The following is a 24,604-nucleotide window of genomic DNA, read 5'->3' as shown; positions in this document are numbered from 1 at the left end:
AGTTTTAAAATAAAATCATCTGTCAAAAAGTTTAATTTTGTAGACCTGTGTTATTAATGGTGGTTGCAGTAGAATTTTTAAATCGAACATTTATGGGCATTAGGTGATGTTTTTTTTTTTGTAAAAGTTTGGCTTTTGTTTTTCTTCACATAAAGCCGAGCACTAATGCAAAATCGGAGGATTCAAATAGTGGACATACAAGGCAGGGATCAATCAAATTTGGTTAGCAGTTTTTTTTTTTTTTCATAAACATGCCCAACAGAGATTTTAATGCTGCTGTCAAATGATTAATGGGTATAACAACTGTCAACCTAAAACAAAAATTACTTCATCAAGAAGTGTAAGAATCTTAATATAATTAAGTAATAAGTAAATGTTTCTAAATATTTTGACAAGAACACTTTAAAATCTTCGGTCTTCATGTGTATTTACATTGTGATCTATATAATGGTCTAATAAATATTCAAACTTTCCTCTTGTTATAATATATTTACCAGTGTATGACAAAACCAGATAAAAAAATCATCTATCTGAATTGTAAAAATGAAAAAAAAAAAAAACTTACTAATTGCCCTAGGAATATCAGATTGATAAACTTAATCAATTTCAATAATTTCCAGTGAACTGCCGCTACTTGAACTTCTTCGTTTTATATGCTGAGTGGTAACATGCCGTTTCAAATCATTAAAACTTTTACATCTAATTGAACATATTGAACACTTATTACACAATCTTCTGTCACTGGCTTTTTGATATTTATGATCTATGTCACAAGGATATTCAGCACCACATTTATCACTCTTGGGATTTTTATCCAAGTTTCTGGTTAAATTATAAATTCCAGCGCCGAGTTCATCTTTTCTGCTAAAATACAATAAAAATATATCTATTTGCAAGATCTATTCCAGATGAAATGTTCTGTAATGTGCATCTCGCTTTCCAAGTTTTGATCTTTATTCATCAAAATTTTATAACCATTCTATCAACTTACCTACACTCATTTTCATAATGTGAGTCTATATCAACAAGCTCTACTTCCTCAATAGAAATTTTACTCTCAAAAATCTCTGTTTCACTATCTTTTCCAATGTTTTCTGAACTATAGTCAATATCACAACCACTGTCTTTTCCAATATTTTCTGGATATTTGGAAGCAATTTCATCTTCATCGTCACTGTAGTCAACATTCACTTGAGAATTAACACTTCCATGGGTAAGGGTATAATTAATAGAATTTATTTGAAGACTCCTTAAAGGAGGTAATTTATATTTAGCCCTTAGCTTATTGACTTCATTGTCAATATCTTGCTCATTTTCTTCCAGTAACTCATTATTTAAACTAACAAGATCATTGAGTAAATCTAAGGCATTTTGGGATTGGAAACAATTGTTTTTTGAGCCACTAGATGTAGATGATTGACTGTGTAAGATGGTCTCGATTTTTTGCTTTTTATTATGTTTATTAAAAGCTCTTACTTTTGCGTTAACACATTCAATGACACTTTTACTTTTTTGATTGCTAGGATTTGGGACTTTGTACAATGCTATCTTTTTGCATCTTTGCTGTTGTGTATCCATGACTCATTTATTCTCTCTGTTATAGATGCCTTCTAGCTTCAGAACTAAATCATTCTAATGGATTTCCAAAGATCCATAGCTGGCAGCATTTCAAACAACTAGTTTTCCTTTGAATCTTTTTACAGTACTTATACTATATCTATGCGGTAACGTTTACATTTCTGTGGAAATGTTGAAAACCTTGATTTCCAACAGCTGTTCAACATTATACAAAAATTCTACATTATATTGATATTAAACACTTAGTATAAAATTCTCGCTCCTTATAACCATATCGCCCTCGGTTTTGACAGGAGAAGTCGATAGAAAACAATATGTTATCTGGCAACAGTGTGCACACGCAGAGTTTAGAAATAGTGACAGGTGAGGCGATTTCTGACGATGTTACCTAAGTATACTTGAAAGCCACACGGAGAGAATTGATTTTGAAAAAAGAAAATCCCATAGAAAAAGATGCAGAAATTTAAGACGATAGAATAGATTAACGGATAGGTTAAATTTTGCCATAGAAGTAATATTCAGTATTGTTATTTTACCGATATCCGTACGTATGGTCTTGGACCTTAAAGAAATTAATTTCTCTGTCTTGTGCGTGCTTAAATGAGAGGTTTGATCATACCCTACAATATATAATTTTTGATTTGTTATTTAAAAAAATTAATGCGACGATTTTCAAAAATGTCTTGGTTTTCTCTTGTTGGAATTAATGTGCCTAGGGTTGTAACTTGTCGATATATATGCGTGACACCAGCCAAATATCAGGAAAATGTGGAAGACAGCAAACTGGAGTATAGAGAAGTAACAAAAAATAGGTCGGAATCTGTTCCAGTGGAAACTAGTATAAAATACTTGAAAAGTCCAGCTTATTTTCAGACCTATGGTGAAAAACCAGTATGGGTACCTTACAGAAGAAATCATAAGGGAACATTCCCTCCAACAATGACCAGAAAAACGTGCATACGAAATGGAGTAATTTCTACTGGTAATCCATGCCCCATATGCAGAGATGAATATCTGGTTTTAAATGAACAAAACACTGAACTTCTGAAACAGTTTATATCACCACAAACTGGGGCAATCTTAGGTTATTCTATAACAGGTTTATGCCGGAAGAAACATCAAGAATTGGAAGTTAAAATCAAGAGGGCATATGATATGGGGTTGATAACATATGATGTACCATTTCGCAAATATGACTATTTAGAATATCAACAAACACAACAATAAATTACAATATTCTAAAATATTTTATTCACAATCTGCATGGAATAAAAATAAAGTGGATAAGTAAATTTCAATAAAAAATAAATGTTGACTGTTTGTTTATTCCAAGTAATTTTGGAGAATAACTGTTACTACATATATAAAATGGATTATAGGTCTTCTTAAGTAATTTCTCATTACTTAGCCTTTATCAAAACACAGGAACAGTTTTTTTGACAGGTTTTATTATACCATAACTTTTATTTAGATATTTACGTAAATGTTTAATAGGACATCTCAGGAAGCGAGTGATAAAGGTAAGTATAATTACAAAAATATCACCAATTGGTAAATTAAAAAATTGCTATTCTCATAATGGAACCAACATCTCATGTTGCAATGCAATAAATAAATGATATATAATACTTTCATATAACTAAGAAATGAGATTCATAGCAGGTATCTTGTTACTAGATTCTTGAGAGAAGGCAGCTTCTCTTAAAAAATTTACATGTTCTTCCATTTCCAGTAGTAATTTGTCAATCCATGCAAGATTCCATTTATCCTTAGCTCCACATTCATATTTAGATATTAATGCTAAATGGGTGACTGCAAGTGTTAATGCACTTGCCCTTGCTTCTAAAAGTCTAGGGTCCAATGGAGGATACATGCTTCTTACTAAGTCATCAACTTTGCTAGAAATTCTTTTGGCGCTGTCAACAATTTGACCAAAATTTCCAGATAAAGGTGTAGAATTCATTGCCATTGTTGTTAAACATTCAGTTAAGTATCGGCATGTTTTTAAAATTGTCAAACAATGCGGAATTAGACCTGTTGCATCATCAATCCACTGATCATTTAGTAGAATTGATTCCAAATTCATATTGACTGCCCCCAATTCCAACTCCGGGACTTCAGGTTCTATTAGTTGCTTTTCGGGGCGTGTCGATTCCTGATAAGTGTCAAGGTATGTACCTTTATAAATCATCCTTTGCTTGCGGCATATTACGATCAAAATTATGAAGGCGCTAACAAATATTGCAGACAACACTCCAAAGGCGATCGCAGCTACCATTTCGGCATATTCTGGAGGCATTTCAATAGATACGATTTAACCGTTTAATTTTAAATTTCTGAAACATATTAGATACTGAGAGAAACACTTGACCACTAATTTTTCAGATGTAACAAATTTTAAACAATCTTGTAACACTTGTAAAACCTGTTGCTTCGCGATTTTTGAGCTTAGATCATAGAAAAATACTTTTGGTCAAGCATAGGTGTATATTTATATTGAAATCAAAAATCTATCCTAGATTAAATTGTTTCATATCAAGAAATATCCCTTATTCTGAAATTGAATAGAGAATATTTTACTGTTCGTCTTTCCAAACCTTATTACGAATCATGCTCGTTATATCTGTGTTTCGGTTTGGTAACTTGTTTAGGGAATTTCTACAATTAGTTAACAGGAGCCATTTGCCAGTAGTGCCACCTTTTAATAATATTTAGCGTCAAGAAGTGGACACCATTTTATAGCTTGTATATAAATTTTATTTTTCTTTTGTATGTTAAAAGAAAATGAGTGATTATTCGGCTGTAGGTCCACCGCAGCAAAATTACAATCAGTCTTCAGCATTTGCAGCGGCATTACAGCGGGCTAAACAGGTAATATCGGCAAATGATGATATGTATTTTAATGGCTTCCTTTTTGCCAACGTGCCGGTTTCCAGTTTTTACCAGGGGTACATTTTTCTTAAATCTAATGATTCCAGATTGCCGCAAAAATTAATCCTGGATCTACAAATTCGAGCGACAGCCGACCGAAAAGGCCATTAGAAGACGGCTCAGGTGAGAACTTAATATTAAAATAGCCGATTTTATTGATTTCGTACAATTAATGAATCTTCAATGTGCCGCTTAAAGAAAGTGAATTTTCAGAACCGGATGCGAAAAAGGGACCGGGGGCATTAGGAGGATCACAGGGAGGACCACCAATGGGCAGACCACCACAAAGTCAGGGTGGTATGGGTGGCCCACCAATGGGTAATGGTCCACAAGTTAATGAAGACATTAAAGTTCCAGATAAAATGGTTGGCTTAAGTAAGTATTTTGGTTATATAAACTCACTAGAAATGTGTGGTGTTGCACCTTCCGTTTAAAGACTGATGCTCATCTGAAGCTGATGGTGTTCAGCTTTAGTACCTGTCACTCAATTAACTTTTTGTTGTATAAAAAGGCTTACATATACAAAAACGTACATGCTGTCAGGTTGCAGAGTAAGGCCACTGATGAAAAAATTAAAAGCGAATGTAAAAGGCAAGACTCCACTCCAATTGTTGGCATAATATTGGTTTTTATTTTGCTATTCAGCAGAATGAGCGATTGCTAGTCATTACTAGTGTGAAATGATGTTTTTTATTCAGTTTTAAATATCTAATCCAAGAATTTTGTTAATTAAATAAGTTGAAGTTGTTTTTTCATACTGATTGACATATCAGATCATTCCTCTCTAGAACAAATATATTTTGGCAAATTTTGTCCATAGGTTTTTTATTTTAACTCTTATTGTGGTTATTCTGAAAATTAAAAGGAATTAAAGTCAAATTCACATTCCTGTATGTTGGGTTTTGTTTTGGTTGAACACCACTTTTGCTATAGAAAATTTATAAATTTAATTACCCATTGAAATTGAAATATCTATGTATAACCGTTCTTGACAGGCATTTCTTTTTTAACTATTATTTTTATCTAAAATACTTTGTTATGCGATATTGTCGCTATGTATAATATTTCTCAACATTATATGAACTACTCTGCAAGAAAATGAATAATAATTTCTAATGATAAATAAATATCCATTTAAAAAATAATTTGTTTCCTCAAACAATATTTATTTTGTTGTGTTTTATGATTTCTATGGAAATCCTCAAAAGCCAAAACCGTATTGCCCTGACGATTTTGTAATATGACCTGAAGAGAAATACACGCTCTGGAAGTCCGCAAGGCCAAGACTCCATGTGTTTTAATTTTTTTAGGAGTGAATGTGACTGGCCTTGTGGTAACAAAAATCCTTGTTTATCTACAATGCGATTTACATAAAATTAAGCGCCAAACTTTGTCATATAAACATAATTTTCTGTGAAAATTACATGGAATTCAAGGAAATTAGCGGTTCTATCAAAAATTGTGTTTGTGTGGAATTTATGTTGGAGCCTTGTTTTTGCTTCTCTATTTAAATATTCATAAAAAAAAAAGTAACAAATTTTTCCCTCGTGCTGAGGAATACAAACATTTTTGTGTTAGAACAATAGGAGATAATCAAATAGTTCAATTAATTCAGTAAAACATTTTAGAGTAGGCAGTGCAATCTTGCAAATATGACTGTATGTAGGTGAAAGAGGTTGCAGAATAGCCCTAGAAGTTGCTAGTTTTTGTACATTCCCATGTTATTCCATTACATTATTTGGAGTAGTAAAAATCCTAATCCTATACAACCAGATTCGTCCTTTGCTTCTATATGAATAGCTAAAAATTGTTTTTGGTATAGTTTTACTGTAAAGTTTAAAACAGTTGTTATTTATTATTATTAATAGTGGATAAATAATTGAAGGTAAAAGGTAAATCAACTACTGTATGTTGTGTAAAAATATATCAGCGTAGGTACCCAAAACAATTGAAACAGGAAATCTACTACGGGACGAAAAATAGAAATTGATTTTCCAGAAAATGAAATATGGGTATGAGTATGAACATGAACATAAACATCAGTTAACTCTTTCATTTCCTCTAATACTATGTATTGGGTGTTATTGAAATGTTACATATTGTTTGGTCAAATAAAACAATTTTTTGTAATATTTTCTCGCCCCAAAAATATTTCTTCTTAAATTAGATAAAAAGGTTGACTGTTTCCTTTATATCTTCTGCATCAAATTCTATAGATTTTAGTTTGTCATAAGGTGAAGAAATTTGAAATGATTATTAGGTTCGACCACAAACAATATTTGCTTATGCTCACAACAGTCATTAAAAACACAAATAATCACAAAACTATGAAACAAGAGCATGGGGACATTAAATTAAAACAAATACTGGAATATATTTTCACAATTTTACAATATATTTTTGTCTTACTTAGGGAGTCCATACATAGTTTTGATTTTATTCGAGATAAAAGCAACAAAATTAAATATTTTATTGCATATTTAGAAATGTAAAATTTAATTAAATTAGTTAATAGCATACATGTAAATGCGTATTATTTTATGGTGCCGCTAACAATAGTGAGTACAGTAGTGTACATATTCTTGGTTATAAATAAAAAAAAATGTGATACTGCCAATTTAACATAAGAAATACCAGTCCAACATGGCATCATTTGCTGGAAGTTAGCATTCATTTGTGGATGGTGTAATAATAATAAATACAGATTTGAGTAAATATTATGTGATATTAATGGAATATGTGTCATTTGATAGATCTCTAGAATTAAAAAAATATTTGAAGCTATTACTTACTGTATACTTTTTCTAAAATAGTTAGTTCGTGATTTTGTTAAGAGAGAAAACTTTTTGTTGTGCTTAATTGTAATAGTAATGGAAGGGACTATTTATTGAGATATGAAATTATCAAATTAACTTGAAAAAAATTGTAAAAAAAAAGGCATTGGAAAATGAAAAGCTTCGTTGGCCATGATGAAGTCGTATCTAAAGTGGCGTTTATCAAGCTTGTTGCATAATATACTATTATGTTCCGGATATATCTAGCTTTCATTATACTGTATTGTATTTTTTCTTTTGGTTTGTACATATCCTATGTGCTTCTGGCCATTGTCATAATGTTGTAACTTTTCTTTATTAGGTATAGGTAGTTGTTTGTGCTTTTGATAAGCATTAGAAATTTTCGACTGGCCCTGGTCGAATCTACTCCTATTAATCTAACCAGTGGGTGTCAGGTAGTAGGCTTACAATTACTAATCACGTTTTTCTTGCTGGTGTATAGGTTTATTAAAATTGGTGGGATGTAATGTTTAAAAAAAGTGTCATTAATTATAGTTTTAATAATGTTGTTTTCAGGAATCATGGCGCCTATTTCACTTTGGGCAAAATTTTAATTGTTTGTTAAAAATAGTTGGAGTTTGTAACTATTTAAATCTTTTTTACCCTCTATTGAAGAGAAATCGAAAATCTTCAACGGAAAAAAATATTTCAAAGTCGAGATGTTGTTTCAACCAATTGAAAAGTTATAAGTCTGATCCAAAATAATTGCAGTTATAACATATATAGGTTCTTATAACTATAACCACCGGAGTGCTTACCAACTTATGACGATATAGCAACTGGGGCGCCTTGGTAATTAATTAATATCTAATCTAATATTTCTCACATGAAGAATCTGGGTCTCATTAAAATATTTTGACAAAACGCTATTGCTGTGTACCCTTATTCGTATAAAACTCGCAATTAATGAAAGAACTATCAAAAACCTCCTAAAATGTAAACCACCGTGCTTTTTCTCAGAAACCTTTACTTGCATGAAAACTTGTACGTACAGCGTGTCCCATTTTTGATGGTTTTACGGCGTAGCTCCCCTATTAATAAAGCTAACGTCTTCCGGCTTTCGGGAGTCACGGCTACTTTTTTATGAAGTTAATAGTGACAGGATTTTTAGATGTAGTGTGAAATGTCTGGGTAGAGTTTTTCATATAGTCACTAGAGATATAGAGGTCCATTCAACATGCGCATGTGCGAGATTTAAAATCTTGGTTTTATGGTTTCAACCAATAACCTTGCAGCATTCAACAACTAACGTGGCCGCTGACAGATCGCTGTCTAGAAATAAAATGGCGCAATATGCAGGTTAGTGAGTGAAATATGAAAGCATGCGATGAAGATTATTGCCATCTCTACGAAAATATGACCACCTGAGGCGCATCAATTTTTTTCCGAAGTAAGACCAGTGTATTATCTAATAGGATGCAATCGCTTAGTCACATTACAGTTTGAATACAGCCCTATTATATTTAATTTATCATAATTTTCAGTTAATATGAACCATGGCGGAGGGAAAATACTGACATTTTCAATAAGTTCGCGTATAACCGAATTATAAAGGGTAGCTGAAAATGCAAAATTGCTACTTTTCATTTCATAGTGAGTAGCATGGATCACGAAAGTTACAACACGCTAGCTTTATTAATACGGAAGGTACGCCATAGAACACTGCGTAGAAGGATAGTCCTCCAAAGTGATTGTTTAAAGTATACTCTGCCTTTACTAAAATATGTCGCTATTTTCTGAAAAAAATTACAAATAATTTAATATATTTTTGTTTTTCGAGCCCAGTCGCGGGATTTTTTAGTAATCGCTAAGAATTCACTCCTGAACACTTTCAGCTTTGTGCTTATAACCCACACACAACGTGTACATTCTCGAAAAAAATCATACAGCACAAAGGTCATGGCGCAGTTCTGGTTTGTGGATATTATCGAATCGAATAAATACTGTTCGAAAAACGCATTTTTTCTACCAATACGTTTTTCCACTGCTTGTTTGTGTCTTTAAATCATCTTTGAGTAATTTAATCTTTATTTTTACCCCTATACACAGAAAAAGTGTTGATAGTTCATAGAATATTTTTTGGATAACTAATTTTTCAATGCTTTTTTTTTTCGTTGTTTTCTTGTCCACACAAATGTAATCATCGAAGCGATTTTTTAAATAAAAAATGAGGAACACTTAAATTAATTCCTGAAAAATTAGAATTAATTTGTAAGGAACATATAATATACCGAACTTCTCATTCGTCACTTTTTTTGAAGAAATAAAACGATTGTATATTTCGTTTCCTTTTAATGTCACTTTATCGACTGTGAATTAGCAATCTTCCTATATTTATCAGAATGCCTATTTACTACATTACATTTGTTTCTACAATTTTTTTTTTCGGAAACATCTAATATATTTGTTTAAATTGCTGTAGGAATTCGTATTATGCAAGCGCACCCTGGATATCTTTTCTTCTTTTAATTTTGGTGTGTTGTGCCTTGAACGCCCTGGCAACTTTAAGAATAGCCGGCACCACACATTTCTCGTGCTACATGGTACATCTAAAAATAGGCGTTCTCCACAAAGAGCTGTTGTATATTTTCCAGTAATTGGTCGCGGAGGTGAACAGATAACTAGGCTGCAATCCGAGTCGGGTTGTAAGATACAGATGGCACCCGATTCGCAGGGCCAGCCTGACCGCATCTGCTCGTTGTCAGGTTCAAAGGAGGCCGTCGTTCGTGCCAAGGAGCTCATCATGAGCATTGTGCACCAACGGGGCGGCGCTCACGACGGAGGCCCCGACAATGGCTTGGGTCCCAGGGGCCCCGGTGGTCCGCCGCCCCACGGCGGGGGCCCCCACGGCGGCTTCCAAGGTCATTATTTCTTTTTACCATGCTTAAAGATCTTTCCTTCGTTTTCGCATGAGATGATGCATGTCTTTTAATAACTTGGATTTTCCCTGTTCCATTGACTAACCCAAGTTTGAATTATTTGTATTAGTGACTTAGGAAACATTTCATAAGCTGTTAACATTCCTATGATATGTTTGCTTGTTACTCAGTTTCAATTTAGTTGTTTTGTAGATTTAGTTGTTTTTCTTATTCTATACATTACCATAAGGATATCCATAATTATTCAAATATTACCGCTCTCTTCACGCTTCTGTTGGTACAGTAAAATTAAAGTTGTTCCTAGAGAGCAGGATCTGACAGTTGACAGCTTGTAAATCGCCGTGGGTGGTTAATCGACAATCGCTTGAAACTGGCTTGGAGTATTTATTCTGTTTGATCGAATACAAATTGAATGCAGAATGAGATATTTTAAACATAATGTTTAATAAATTTCTCGCGTTTTGATTAATTTGCGTTGCATTTCTTCTTTTTCGTTGTTATAAATATATAAAATCATTTGTGCAGTTGACACTAGTTATACAGTTATCCTACGAGGTTCTTTTATACCTAAGTAATAGTATATTTTATCGAAAAATTTAAATGTTAAAGATGTATGCAATAAAAATAGTTGCTATTATACAAAGTATCCTATAAATATCTCAGGATACCTAACTTCCTTATTTTAAATGGAACACCCTGTAGATTATTTAATTTTTTTATTTCTAAGAAAATTTCGTATTAAATATCTTACTTAATCTCAATAGTAAACGGAAACACAGACTGTCCTAAATTTACCAACCAATTATATTATATTTTCAAGGATGCAAAATTGTTTTTTCAAATATGTATGTTGTGATCCACTATCTAATTCTGATCGATTGACTATGCCTTCCAACGTTTTTCTTGTCGTTTCGTATTTTCTATCAAAAGTCCATCCAAGCCCACAGCCTGCTAAACGTCACAGTAGACGTCAATGAATGTAGTTCTTTAAAAAAGGAAAATATACCTTTGCAAATAACGTAACTTTTCAACAAATTGTGTACACCCTGTTTGGGATCAGTCAATTCTCAATATGAAATACATTTTCGTGGTTTCCTCGGCCATACATGCGATTATTACGATTATGGTTAAAGGTTGTGTTCGAAATGATGTTACATCTCCCAAAATTTTAAATTTATTCACGGTATCTAAGAAACTATTGGAATTAAGTATTGAGAAATCTTATGAAAACCTACCATAAAATTTTCTTAGAAATACACAAACGAAATAATAAATAGCGTGTTCCATTTAAAATACGGAAATCAGATGACTCAAACGTTTTTGTATTTATAATTTTTCGATTTAGTAAGTTATTATGGAGATATATAAGAATCCCGCAATAGTAAGCTACCCTGTATGTATTAAACTATGTACATTTGCATTGTGCAGACCCATAAAATACAAATATTTTTTAGGAGGCATGAATAATATGGGTATGGGAGGACCACCAGGGATGGGAGGCCCTCCAGGGATGGGCGGTCCACCTGGTATGGGAGGAATGGGTCCTGGTGGAATGGGGGGTGCTCCGTCAGGTCAAGGAGGACGTACTAGTGTAGAAATTATGATACCAGGGCCCAAAGTTGGCTTAATTATAGGAAAAGGAGGTGAAACCATTAAACAATTACAGGAAAAAAGTGGGGCAAAAATGGTAGTCATACAGGTAATTTATAAATATTTTGTAATTTATGTAAAAATGTAAAATTTCGAGGTGTTGAAAATTCGGATATTTTGTAATCATTGCAATATTAATTATATATCTTTTTCATAGGAGGGACCCAATCAGGAACATGAGAAACCTTTGGTCATAAGTGGTGAGCCACAGCGGGTTGAACATGCTAAACAATTAGTTTATGATTTGATTGCTGAGAAAGAGATGAAAACTTTTAATAGAGGCGGAGGAGGACGGGGTAGAAATGACAGGTAGACCAAAACATTGTGTAGTTGTTATGTTGTTTTTATTTACAGTTTTCTCATTGAACCTCTTCATTCAGTGTTCTTAATATTTCACAATTATTTTTATGATTACATTATTGTTAATAGAATTACCATTGGCTTTCAGGAATCAGGACAGTTACAATGATTATGGTGGGAATTCTGGTGAAGTTGAAGTCTTGGTTCCACGAGCGGCAGTTGGTGTGGTCATAGGAAAAGGTGGAGATATGATTAAAAAAATTCAATCTGAAACAGGTGCTAGAGTGCAGTTTCAACAAGCACGGGATGAAGGTCCAGGAGACCGCAGTTGCTTTTTATCAGGCAATCCAAAGCAGGTTGAACATGTATGTTTGATAAATTGTCAACAAGCTTGGTATTAATCATTAATTATTTATCATTTGCTTTGTAGGCGCGTCAAAAAATAGAAGAATTAATAGATAGTGTACAACAAAGAGATGCTGGCCATGATATGGGTCGAATGGGTGGTGGTGGTAGAGGCGGGAGAGGGCGTGGAGGTGGTCGAGGTGGTGGTAGAGGGGGTTTCATGGGCGATCGTAATAACGATAGAGGTGGTTATGGAGACGGGGGCAATGGCTGGAATGATAGAAACCAAGTTGGTGCCCAACAGGAAGTTCAATTTACAGTGCCGAGTAATAAGTGTGGAGTCATTATTGGTAGAGGTGAGTGTGCAATTTTACATTGACCTGATTTAAGTTCATTTAATTTTGTGATTTAGGGGGAGAAACTATAAAGCAAATTAATCAGCAATCAGGCGCATACTGCGAAATTGACAGAAGAAGTAATTCGAACCCAAATGAAAAAACTTTTATTATAAAAGGAGACCCTGATACCATAGAGAGCGCTAAGCGCATAATACAGGACAAAATTCAAATGCCGCTCAACTTTGTCAGTACTTCTGGTCCGCCCATGGCAAATAGTATGCCTACCGTAAGTAGAAGGTTCATCCCATTTGCAAGTCTACAGGAATTTTTCACTTCGAATGTCTGTCTTTATGGTAGTTAATAAGACTCTCGACCAAATTTTCCTCCTCGACCTTTTTTGGTAGTCTTGATTACCTCCCTAGTTACTATTATTATTGAGTTTTGAATTTTTTAAACAGTAGTTTTCTGATTAGCGCTCTGTGGTTGGGACTATAAGTGCTATAGTCATTGACGTCCCCAATCTTTATTTCATTAACATTGGGAATAAAAATAAGTAATTGGAATTAAATTTTTATTTTTGCCAAAAAATATTGGTGTTCTTAGGCATATCCTGGAATGGCACCCCAAGGTTATAATCCCCAAGGTTGGGGTAATATGCCTGGATATCAACAACAGTGGGGTCAACCACCCCAAGGAAATGATTCTACTCAAAATAATGCTGTAGGAAATTCGCAAGTTTCTGTCAATCCGGCCACTGGCCAACCAGATTATTCTTTACAATGGGCTGAATATTACAGGTATAAATTATTCATTTTTTGCAACTAGAATATAGAACAATTTTTTTTCAATCATCTTACTTTTTTCATTTAGAACACTGGGAATGCACAGGGAAGCCGAAATGATTGAACAACAAGCAAAATCAAAAAATGCTGGAGGAGGTGCAGTAGGTGGTGGTGCACCCCAAACTGGAGCAGTGCCATCCACTAACAACTCTGCCGCTTCTTCAGCCGGCCAGCCAGATTACAGCGCTCAATGGGCCGAATACTATAGAAGTATAGGAAAAGTGAAAGAAGCTGAAGCCATCGAAGCGCAAATGAAAACTAAAGTGAGTATCTTTTTAAATGATTTTTACTACTTTTTGTAAAATAGACGTTGATCCCCTTATATGACATTTTTGTAAAATAGGCGTTGATTCCCTTATATGACATTTGATAATTGTTTAACAGGGTCAGGGTTCTGCAGTACCATCTTCTGGTGTGTCTGGCGCTGCTGCAGTTCAACAAACCACTGGAGCTGCTCCAACAGGTTATCAACAACCATATGGAGCATATCAGGCACCTACAGGTAATTTTTGTTGTTGTTATGAAGATATCAGTATAATGCATTTATTTGTACTTTGGCCAAGTTTACCTTCTCTGTGTTTTGTTCTTGGTCTTTTTAATTAGCTGTAGCTGAAAGGCTTTGCTAACTGTGATTAATGTTAGAAGTGTAGAATACTGAGTTAAGAACTATCTTATTTTTGGATGTTTCATAGATAATGATAGAATGATTAAATTTTATATTGTGTGTTCGTAATATATATTTTTTTAAATTAGAAGATCTGGCTGGTTAGCTGTGACTTTGGCAAACTTTTAATAAGTGCATTTCCATTTATTTATTTTTTAAGATTTTATTTTGTTTTGCTCTTTTGCAGCAAATTATTATGGAGCGCAACCTCAGGCTGGCGTACCGGGCGCAGTTCCACAACAAAATTATGGTTTTCCGTCGTACGGCTATGGAGGTCAACCCACCGCAGCTCCGCCCAATCCGCCAGATAACTAACCTTGAACTTACGTGAGTGTTGATTGTATTATTTTTTTATAACATTTACAAATGTCTGATGAGTATCTGTGGTGTTTTGATTTTTTTTTGTTTCATTATTTTTTATTTCAGGATTATTTGTATGTTGTCAATAAGCTTTATTAAACGAGAATGCATTGTCAAGTAAATGATTTTGACCGTTAGTGACACAACAATCGCTTGTTGGACAATGCATTCTTTTTTCAGGAGGTGTGACCAGCGAGATATCAGTTTTGTCATTTGCAGATTTAAAATGTGGCCCCCTGTTGTCAAGTAAAGAGATCGATGGGAAATACAAATTCTTAGGTCATAAGAAACCATTTTAAAAACCGCCTAGTTATAAGAGACTATTTTATGAGCCCTGCCCTTCCATCGACCTTTGAGTTTGAAGAGTGCATCGTCTAGATTATATGTGTAACATTTAGTTAATAGTTTTTAAGGTATTCTGTTTACTTTTCTTGTAAAAGGAAGTAGATATTTACTTCCTGAATTTATATAAAGTTGGGCAGTATTTTGTTTAACATGGTATTTTTATTGTTTCCATTAACAAGGCATGCATTCTTACACAATACATATTTGAAAAGGTTTAGAATTTCGCAAATATCTTTTTTCATACTCCATAGGCTTAGGGGCAGTCTAAAGCAACAAGAAGATGGAGGTCTGACTTGGTAAGAATGACGGTTAACACGAACAATAGTGAGGATATTTAAAATAAATATATATTGACTTTTGCTTTTGCTTTTTATCCGAATTATTATGACTTCTATTTTGCTTAATTAATTAAGTCAATATCCTTATAAATAAAGGGAACATTGCCAAAATTGCAAGCTTAACCGTCGAAATTGAAAAAGTAGGTGTCATTTGGTCTTAAGTATTCAATATCCTTATAAATTCTTCACCTTAAAAATATGATTTAAAGTTGGTGGTCAAAAGACAATGAAAATATCTTTTCAAAACTGGTTATATTTGTAATTTTTAAGGTACTGTAATTTTGTGTACAACTGTGTAATTGCTTCTTGTGTATGAAATTATTAAATTTAAACTTTCATCATTTGCGTTGTTTGTTGTTTTTCTTTGAAAATATTTTTCAGGTCACCCCGTCATCAGTCCATGTACCCACAGTGTCTCAAAAAATTGCAGGTTACTTATTTACTTGTTTCCACATTACTTTACTGTTCTTTGTTTTTTAAACATATATGAATCACTGAAGTGTACAATTTGTTTATTTCCATTATAGGTGCATATTGATGAGCATCAATCGATTGCATTTGATCATGTACTGATTGTTTCATATTGATTATTGATTCTGTCAAATTATGTTGATTTTGTATATCTTTGGCAATATGTGGCGTGGCAATTTTGATTTATCCTAAACAATTACCAAACCACATCACCAATATACTTAACATTAGGGTATGGGTTATAAATAAGTGAAAGTATGTTTGTATGTATGTATGTATGTATGTATGTATATGTATGTTTGTTCTGTTTTCCTAAAGAATAAAAACGAAATTTAATGCACGGTCTAATTCAATTTTGAAAATTGAATTGAAATTGCTCTTCTTGTTTTCCAAATCGCGATCTGTTAGCGCCAATCTAGCGGGATTTACATGGGTCAAAATGTTTTAGCTTTTAGAATGCTATTGATCTATTCTTTGATTTTAAAAATTTTGAACTTTTGAAAAAGAATAATAAATTTATTTTTTTATAAATGTCACACGAGATTATTGGACTGCTTCATTAAAGATGATTAAATGCCTTGTAGAACTAAATCATTGTTGCTTAGATTAATGGCCACTGATAATAGATATTAAACGTATTAAATGCGATCATGTATCTTTTTAATAACATATATATCAATTTGGTTTTATTTATATTGAATTACATTTTTTTACCCAGTCCTTCCGCCCCTTTTTCAGAGCTCAAATTTTCATGACTCCCCTCTCTCGCTGTTAATCGCTGACATAATTTGTAGATGTCCTCCAATAAGAGAATAATTTCATAATTTCGATGAAGGATATTTTGCAACATCGAGTTATGTCGCATTACGGTGAATATCTTTCAATAAAGAATAACGAATTCTTTTCAAATTACATTTTTTTTTTCGTAATGTCTCTTATATGCTTACTTTTTTCGTTATGGCACCTTGCAAAATGTTTCAAATTCGGGGCAGTATTTTAAATGACAAAAATAGCACATCCTCTCAGTGGAAGAGTTAAAATAGAAAAAAAGAAAGTCTGAGCTACTCCACAAAAATCTATTATTCAATATGTGCCTCATCTGCTTAAGTGGTCATCCTCAGCTACTAAAATTATTTAAAAAAAACTTTCTTCAAGACCAACCAGGGAAACACTTTTTCTTAAATTAAATAAATAATAATAATGCATATTGTCTGGGATGTTATTTTCCTTAAAGTTAAAGTTTGGATTGGGGGCGTTTAGTGCGTGAATGTTATTTTGGATGAGTATTGTCACAGTGTACAGATTTTTTCGATTTGCCTCTTTCGCTGCAGAGTACCTATTGGAATATAGTGGATGGCTCATCTGCTTGGTGTCGATTAAAAGGTTGAACGTTGGATTCTAGCCCCTTAATTAATGTGGGTTCATAATTTATTTTTTGTTATATGACGATAAATATAGGATATTATATTTAATATAATGAGTTATGTTTAGGTGAGTAAAATTGTGATATTTTTTGTTTTGTTACTACCATCTACAGTGCATTGCCATATTCACTCAAATCTTTTATTGTATGTATGTGAAATACTGTACGATATATTTTTTGGTTATTTTTGCGTCATGTGTTAATTTTTGCTGACACGTAATTTCCAGTTCTTTCATTACTTGTTGCAGAGATGGAGTCAACAGATCACCCACCCACATTGCTTTGTCTTTAAAATTATTTTGGAGTTTAGGCTATTAATTCCTGTTATTTTAAATTGCATTTGCATAACGAGTAAGGTGCTATTTATACACATTGCGCATTTTGAGAGTTTGATAAGTTTAATCTCGTAAATTGGTCTGGTATTATGTGAAGTATCTTCTTCATTATTATGGTAGTTCTATTTCTGCTTTATATATCAATTTGTATATCATATTTGATTGAGGTGAAATAGTTGTACCGGTGTCCCTTTGAAAATACCACACAATTAAAAAGATTTTAATGATTTCGGGCATCCGTTTTCAGAAAATACTTTGGCAACAGCTGGGTCACAGTTTGAGTAGTCCCGGAAGTACGAGATTTATAAAAATGACCACTGGTCACCGTTGTGACTGACTATTGCCTAACACTGTAGGTTAATGGGAGGTGCAAACATCCAACTCCAAAATCTGGTAGGTGTGAAACGTACCTTTTTTCCTGATATATACATGTTGTCCCAAAAGTCTTGGATCAAGTTAAAGTAAGCCATATGGGGAGTTCATTTAAAAACGGTTTACGAACATCTTTTTACATCCATTTTCTCTTTAAATTCTCTATTTTTACATTTTTTATAATTTTTTTTATATTTATTTTTCTTAAAAAGAATGTTGAAATATGTACTATGTCATAGATTTGACGATGGAAAATGGTAGCATATTGTGAACCCGAGTTGGCACAAGTAGGATTTTGTTTTTATCATGGTGCATATTTCCAGAAAAACCGCGTGGTGTATAAAATTTTTCAGATTTATTTTTTGGTAAATGCGTCAAATTTCATTTTCAGGACACATTCATAAAGAAATTTTCATGCTGCAATTTTTTCTTACAGGGCTAGGATGGAAAGTAATAAAAATAAGGAAAAATAAAAATAATCCCTCACAAACTCTGTAGTGTATTTTTTGTAGGAGTAGTTTTGTTATAGCATTAACTATATGAATACACTTTACAAGACACATTTTTTTAATTAATGGTTTTTTGTTTTACTTGAGCATTAAATTTAGCGCAATGTTATAATGAAAACATTTTGCAATTTTTCAAGAAGGTGCGCTGTGGCAGCATGTTTCAACATTCAATCAAACAGAGAAAATTCCCGAAACAAAAAAAATTTTAAAACATTAAAAAAATAGTGATACTTGAAGTTGGATTTGGTCAAGTTTGGTTCGTTAGGTCTTTAATTGCAAATTCTCCTGTTCCTTGTTTTAATCAGATGCATGGCTTGAGACACTTTGTATAGTTCTCCATAAATATGCAATTTTGTTGCAAACTGCAAGTTGCATTGGCTTACGGGGAGGTTAATAAGCCATAAACTATAGATAATATTAATTGTTGATTAGGTGTGATATATTTATTATTCACTTCCTTGGTCCAATGCTTTTTGTAGCTAATATAATGTTCGTATAGTAACATTTAATCGAATTATTTGTCGCAAGAGTATAGGATACGTAATAACTTTAATATGTTTAATATTTTGACGTAGACCTGGTCTAATTTTGGCCAGGGTTCTCAGCAACTTGGAGAACTTGTAAAACTGAGGTGGTTCCTAATAGGTCAGCAAAATTTCCGCAGTTTTCCGTTGTGGCTAGTAAAACGAGAGTTTTGATTTTATCGATTAATTTTTCATTATATTTTTAATAGTGGAGTAGATGTCCAAAAGCTTTAAAAATTTTTTGGAAATTGTCACCTGCGCGTCAGAGAATGATCAATTCTTTAAATTGCTGAAGAACCTCTTTTATGGTTTTGCGCTACCAATGGTCTTTGAAGATTTTGCGTTTTACCAAACACTGCCACACAAAGAAAAGCAAACAAAAAGATTAACGAAAAATTGAATAAATGGTGTATTGCTTAATTTAAAATCAAGTTATAATGAAATGAACATGACACATCTTTTTTCATTTCATTTGTCTTCTATTGTGTTCAAAGAAAGTGTTGGTTATCCTACAGTCATCCACGTGGCACATGACCCTGCGAGGAATTCACTTCGTGTTTTCATTATTAATATTTTTCAGCTCATAAAATCGCTGCTTTAAATCTCAATTTTTTTTCTCTCCACTCTTTCTTCAACAAAGATCTGGTGAGATTCTTTACTTTGTTCTTTCCTCGTGCCAGCTTCTGCCGACAGTTCAATGTACGATAGTTGTGTTTACGTTAATCCAAAATTTTTGATAGTTTTGAGACTCGTATAAAAACTGATTTAATTACTTATTATCACTATCATCGCTTTTGATCACGTCTATACGTCAATAATAAATAGAGCTTTATCCGTTACTTTCGTAAAAAAACGAAATAACAGGTGTTATTGTTGTAATTAAAAAATAAATAAATCTGGGATCTTTGCATTGAGAATGTTAAAGGCCACTTTACAGAAAGGTCCATTAAATAAAACAATAAATTCGGTGCGCTGGTGTTAACAAAATGCAGGGCTATATTCATCTTGCTAGATCTTAACCTGGAAATAATAGGACATTAGATGTAAGCTATCGGCGTCTTGTGTTTTGAAGGACACGAAAAAATTGCAGTCATGTGTGTTACAGCTTAGTGACCTACATTTTAATCTTCCGGTCCCTGTCTGACAATATTTGGCGGTTCAAAATTTCCATACCAAATTACACTTTCCATATTATGCCAGTATCGGTTTATTTAGTATTAAGATCATGTATATTTATTTATGCTTTTTGTTTTAATTTGACATGTTTTTGTGTCGTGCTGTTCCTTTAATTTTTGTTGGCCAAAAATTAAATATGTTTTAAATGATCCAGGTCAGCAGTTTTCCAGAGCCCTTCGCTATTATTGAAGCTAGAATGTGCACTGCCGCAGGTATCGGAACTATCGAAAAAGTGGAAAAAGGTATCAGAGTACTTCGATTTCACTTGATAGCAACGTTTTACTGCAAAGTTTAAGATAATAACCGTATATGTGTATAATTTTACTAGTTGGTGCGGAAATTATTTTTTGTTGATATGTTTGCGAGAAAAAAAGTGTCTTGTTCAACGTCCGTTGTGGTGGGAAATATTTGCTTCATGTAAGTATTCATTCACGCAAATCTAGTTTTGCATTCGATTGGACATTTTTGCTTTTTCAAGGAACTTCGCTAATCGCTATCGTATTAACCCTGACTGCAGAAAAAAGAAGGGAAGGTGAAACAGCCATGGCGAAAGGTGGATTTAATAATTTTCAAGTTCATTCGAAACTTTTACACAGTATACAAATATGCTAATATACACTGCGCAGCAAAATTAACTCATATTTTGTAAAATAAGAAAATTCAATTGATGAAAATTTATAATGTTTGTCATTGGTTTAAAATGATGCCTCTGCGAAGAAGGCTGTGAAAACAAATTCTGATATATTTCCCAAAAAGTTGAATTGTTTACTTACGGTACTTTATTGTTTTAAAGCTAATTGGCCGAACGAGCGAGGGAATCTCTCGCCTGAAGTATGTGCTGCTGCAGATTTGTGGAAACAGACCTCGCACTAGTTCAAATGGTATTATTCCGCCTTGGTGTGACACAATCTGCGTTATCTAGTGCACTGGCACGATATGAAAAGACTGGCAGAAACTAAAGAAGACCATCGATTTATTACAGGCAAACAAGATAAAGTGCACAGAAGATTAGCAGAAAACATTGCTGAAAACAGGCTTCGTATAGGGCCGCATCTGATCCGCCACTAACCAACTATAGACGCTCGAAATCAACGTTTGCCCCCGGGCACGCCAAAATGGGTGAATGGGATACTGTTTTCTGACGAGTCGCGATTTTGCCTTTTAAGCGATGTTCGCTTCACCCTGGAGAGCGATACGCTCAATGTAACCTGGCGGAAACTGTCAGCTATGAAGGCGGCTCTGTTATGGTTTAAGGTTTGGAGGCTCGTACGGACTTCATTTATTAGGGAAAAAAATGTTATTGATACACGATAATGCACGCCTCTACGTAGCTGGAGTAATGTCATTAAACCTAACTGAAATTTGAGATCAAATTGAACCAGACGAAATCAGAAATCTAAGTTCAAATATGCCAAGAGCAGGAATTAGAGCAAGAGGTGGCAATGCATATTATAAAATTTAGGTTTGTTAACAGATTTTTGTTATATCTCTAGTGCGCACGTAATAAAATGTTGAAAATAATAATTCTGTTTATATAGAAATTGATATCTCTAACTTAAAAATAATTTTCGATGTTTTTCCAAAATATGCGTTAAATTTGACGCGCAGTGTAATTAAATATTCTTTGGCGTGTACTTTCTTATCATTACCTTGGAGGCTCGTACGGACTTTGTTCTGATTCAAACCAAATCTGAAAAGTTAATATCGCATTTATATAATTACTCATTTTCTTCATTATAATTTATTTACAAGCAATTTGTTTAATAAACAACGAGGTAGTGTTCGACGAAACAGATCGACTACCTAGAGCCTGCCTGCCTGCCAAATATCATTCAACATAATTATGAAGGTGTGAACTTAATAGTTGAAAGTCAATCAAACATTATTTTGAAGTTATTTCACTCTTAGAATATTGAATCGTAGATTTTGAGTTTCCTTGGTCCTTTTGAGTTAGTACACAAGCGTTATAGTATCCTGACCGTCCGTCGGTCAAGTTTGTCGATGAAATATAAATGAAAATTAAATATCTGAAAATATCTATCAGTAATAACTTCAATTTAATTAAATTTAAGGTTTCTTTTCTCAATCTATTTTATATATAGATGATCACTTAATCATTTTTATGGTTTAAATTTAAACTAGTTATAGAAGAAAGTGAAGTTTATGAATATTTAGAGTATCTTGCAGTATGTTAAATGAAATGTCAAATTTATTTTATTTCTTTAGTGAATTTTAGAATTTTCTCAATTATTGTCCTAGAGATTCATTGTTTCAAATTGTCTATCTCATACGAAAATTCTGTTAATAGGTAAAACTAACAACTAACCAAATCTGCTCATTAACTCCAACTGAGATTCGCTTTACTGTAGAACTGTTACAATAAATGCTGATTTTTAGAACTATTTATTTATGAGATATATTTTGTTCATTGAGATATTGCACCTTTCTTATACTCGTGTATATGAATTTCGTTGAGCTTCTTCTGTTTCAGATTTGCTGGCGTGTGGTGTATTTTGGCACATTTTTTTTCTTTACATTTTGTAGTTACACTGTAGTTACATTGGTATTGTTTTTATTTACGATCATTTTAATGTCATTGAACAATAAACGTTTTCATTTAGCATTCTGTATTTTTATTGTTGGTTTTCATTTTAGTTTTAATATTTGTGTTTACTTATTAAAGCCTAGATAATAAGTAGCCCAATAATTGAAATGAATAAACTGTTAAAACTAAAACTTCATTATCCATCGAATTTTTCAGGGAAGTGTAGTTTGTTTCTAATTGAACATTTTATTCCCAGATAAAAGTTGCTGAAACAAGCACAGTAGATAAGCTGCTGATCCGAGTCTGTTCTTAATTCTCGTCTACTTGTTTTTCCGCTCCTATTAAAATTAGCTATAAACATTGAGTCGTTCTCATTTTCATGAATGCTTTTGAAGTCAACGCTCCAAAATAGATCATTGCAAGAGAATAATGGAAAACAATTGGGTTTATTTATTGTTAGCGATAAGTTCGCAAGTTTTTTCATATGTATGAATTTTAGAGTTCAGTATTGATGCAAAACATCGTTCGTTGGATAAAGTGACAACTTGACACTTGGTAAATTAATAAGCATTTATATGATACTATCACATTTACCAGTAGGTAAAGTTCTAGGACCAACTCTCTTGTATAACTTAATTAAATTAATAGTGATTCCGAACTATATATTGTTGTTCGTCTAGCAGATACTTAAGAGAAGTATCTGCGAATAGAACATTTTAAAGTTTTACATCCAAATTAAATTTCTGAGTAAAAGTGTCGCAGGTGCAGACAATCTCAAACTTTCTCAACGGTTTCGGCAGCGAGTGAGGGAAATGTCCGCTCTTACGAAGTATTAGCTCAACATCTGTTGGAAAATTGTCATCTTCAACCTTCGATAATATTGACTTTTCATTTAATGCCCTCCTTTTTACTTAGCGAAGAGAAAATATTAAGTTTAGCAGCCGAGATAATTAATCTGTTTGTCACCGATATAATCCCTGAGATAATTGTTTGAGTGGAAACTTGATTGCAGAGAAAAAGTATGATGAATACTACCACAAAGTGAAATTGTTTTACTGAGTGGAGCATATAAGGAAAATGAGGAATATGTTCAAACAAGTATGATTTCAATTTGTTTTCGTGGCGAAGGCAACTCGCGTAGAAAATCGCGGGTTTTAGTGGCAGCCTCAAATTAGCTAGGAATCTTTATGGCTTTAAGGATGTTACGTCGTTAGAATTTTGAGCAGGATAATGGAGGGTAGCTGGTAAGGATAGGGTTTGTTAACTGGTCTTAATACACAAAAATTGTTAAGGTAGTATTCTTTGCATAGAACTATAGGTGGCACCAACCAACCCTCGCGACGTATATTGGATATTTAAGTGGAGGATTATCTGTCACCATAACAACATAAAAATGTTACTTGATAAACGCCCCTTTAGTCATGAGTTTGATTTTGCAGAAGCAGAATGAGTGCTTAGTTTTAGATAAAACAAAATTTTAGCTTATTGATGTTAAATAAACGTTCTGAAACTTCGATCATTTATATTTTTATGTTGTTTTTATGTTGCGATGCTGTCGCTTCTTCAAACCACGCTAATAGCATCACCTTTCAGGTTTTGAATCTAAGATTCCCTGTAAATTGCATTTGTGTATTCGTATTGTATGGTCCTAAACTTTGTTCAGCGGTTTTCAAAAAATATTTTCCTTATCTTTGATTTGAAATTCAACTCATAAGAAACGGACTATTGTAAAACAAATTTGTAGATACTATTGCATTTCAAACGTGTGGACGTTTGGTGTTTTAAAAATAAGTATATCAAATTTAAGGCCTGGCATAAAATATCGCATAAATGAAATGTGAATTA

The 24,604-nt window shown here is 33.1% G+C and overlaps 3 protein-coding genes and 1 long non-coding RNA gene across 9 annotated transcripts; 2 read left to right on the top strand and 2 right to left on the bottom strand.

Moving 5' to 3' along the window:
- Positions 1-9: 9 nt before the first annotated feature.
- Positions 10-1,894, bottom strand: LOC132708221 (uncharacterized). Its single transcript, XR_009619878.1, has 3 exons — positions 992-1,894; positions 566-864; positions 10-311 (listed from the first exon to the last, which is right to left on the bottom strand). It is a non-coding gene; the product is annotated as an uncharacterized LOC132708221 (long non-coding RNA).
- A 141-nt stretch (positions 1,895-2,035) lies between these two features.
- LOC132708220 (small ribosomal subunit protein mS40) lies at positions 2,036-2,957 on the top strand. The gene has a single exon (XM_060680397.1). It carries the CDS (start codon positions 2,239-2,241, stop codon positions 2,803-2,805), a length of 567 nt encoding a protein of 188 aa, XP_060536380.1. The 5' UTR covers positions 2,036-2,238; the 3' UTR covers positions 2,806-2,957.
- Positions 2,958-3,008: 51 nt separating this feature from the next.
- LOC132708218 (transmembrane protein 98-like) lies at positions 3,009-4,122 on the bottom strand. The gene has a single exon (XM_060680394.1). The coding sequence runs from the start codon at positions 3,875-3,877 to the stop codon at positions 3,218-3,220; it is 660 nt and encodes a 219-aa protein (XP_060536377.1). The 5' UTR covers positions 3,878-4,122; the 3' UTR covers positions 3,009-3,217.
- A 139-nt stretch (positions 4,123-4,261) lies between these two features.
- Positions 4,262-22,830, top strand: LOC132708216 (far upstream element-binding protein 2). Of its 6 annotated transcripts, none has more exons than XR_009619877.1 (15): positions 4,262-4,449; positions 4,557-4,632; positions 4,708-4,884; positions 9,938-10,204; positions 11,677-11,921; positions 12,030-12,181; positions 12,321-12,537; positions 12,603-12,873; positions 12,930-13,141; positions 13,459-13,652; positions 13,726-13,960; positions 14,082-14,199; positions 14,549-14,688; positions 17,881-20,631; positions 20,693-22,830. XR_009619877.1 is itself a non-coding variant. In XM_060680391.1 (14 exons), the coding sequence occupies exons 1-13, from the start codon at positions 4,363-4,365 to the stop codon at positions 14,674-14,676; spliced, it is 2,379 nt and encodes a 792-aa protein (XP_060536374.1). In that variant the 5' UTR covers positions 4,262-4,362; the 3' UTR covers positions 14,677-14,688; positions 17,881-22,830. The 6 variants fall into 6 exon arrangements, 4 of the variants coding, with proteins under 4 accessions (XP_060536374.1, XP_060536375.1, XP_060536373.1 ...); XR_009619876.1 differs by having other exon boundaries at positions 17,881-18,026; positions 20,369-22,825; XM_060680391.1 differs by having other exon boundaries at positions 17,881-22,830.
- Positions 22,831-24,604: the final 1,774 nt, after the last annotated feature.

The sequence above is a fragment of the Cylas formicarius genome, unplaced genomic scaffold (genome assembly GCF_029955315.1).
Source record: "Cylas formicarius isolate icCylForm1 unplaced genomic scaffold, icCylForm1.1 PGA_scaffold_10__41_contigs__length_53128322, whole genome shotgun sequence".
NCBI lineage: Eukaryota > Metazoa > Arthropoda > Insecta > Coleoptera > Brentidae > Cylas > Cylas formicarius.
The sequence above is the reverse complement of the archived record's forward strand: the minus strand, read 5'-3'. Positions and strand labels throughout refer to the sequence as shown.

Excerpts from the sequence above, each read along its gene's own strand:
- LOC132708220 (XM_060680397.1), top strand. The coding sequence starts at position 2,239 with ATGCGACGATTTTCAAAAATGTCTTGGTTTTCTCTTGTTGGAATTAAT.
- LOC132708218 (XM_060680394.1), bottom strand. The coding sequence starts at position 3,877 with ATGCCTCCAGAATATGCCGAAATGGTAGCTGCGATCGCCTTTGGAGTG.
- LOC132708216 (XM_060680391.1), top strand. The coding sequence starts at position 4,363 with ATGAGTGATTATTCGGCTGTAGGTCCACCGCAGCAAAATTACAATCAG. Across the intron at positions 12,874-12,929 it reads TGGAGTCATTATTGGTAGAG|GGGGAGAAACTATAAAGCAA; the intron begins GTGAGTGTGCAA and ends TTTGTGATTTAG. Across the intron at positions 13,142-13,458 it reads TGGCAAATAGTATGCCTACC|GCATATCCTGGAATGGCACC; the intron begins GTAAGTAGAAGG and ends TGGTGTTCTTAG.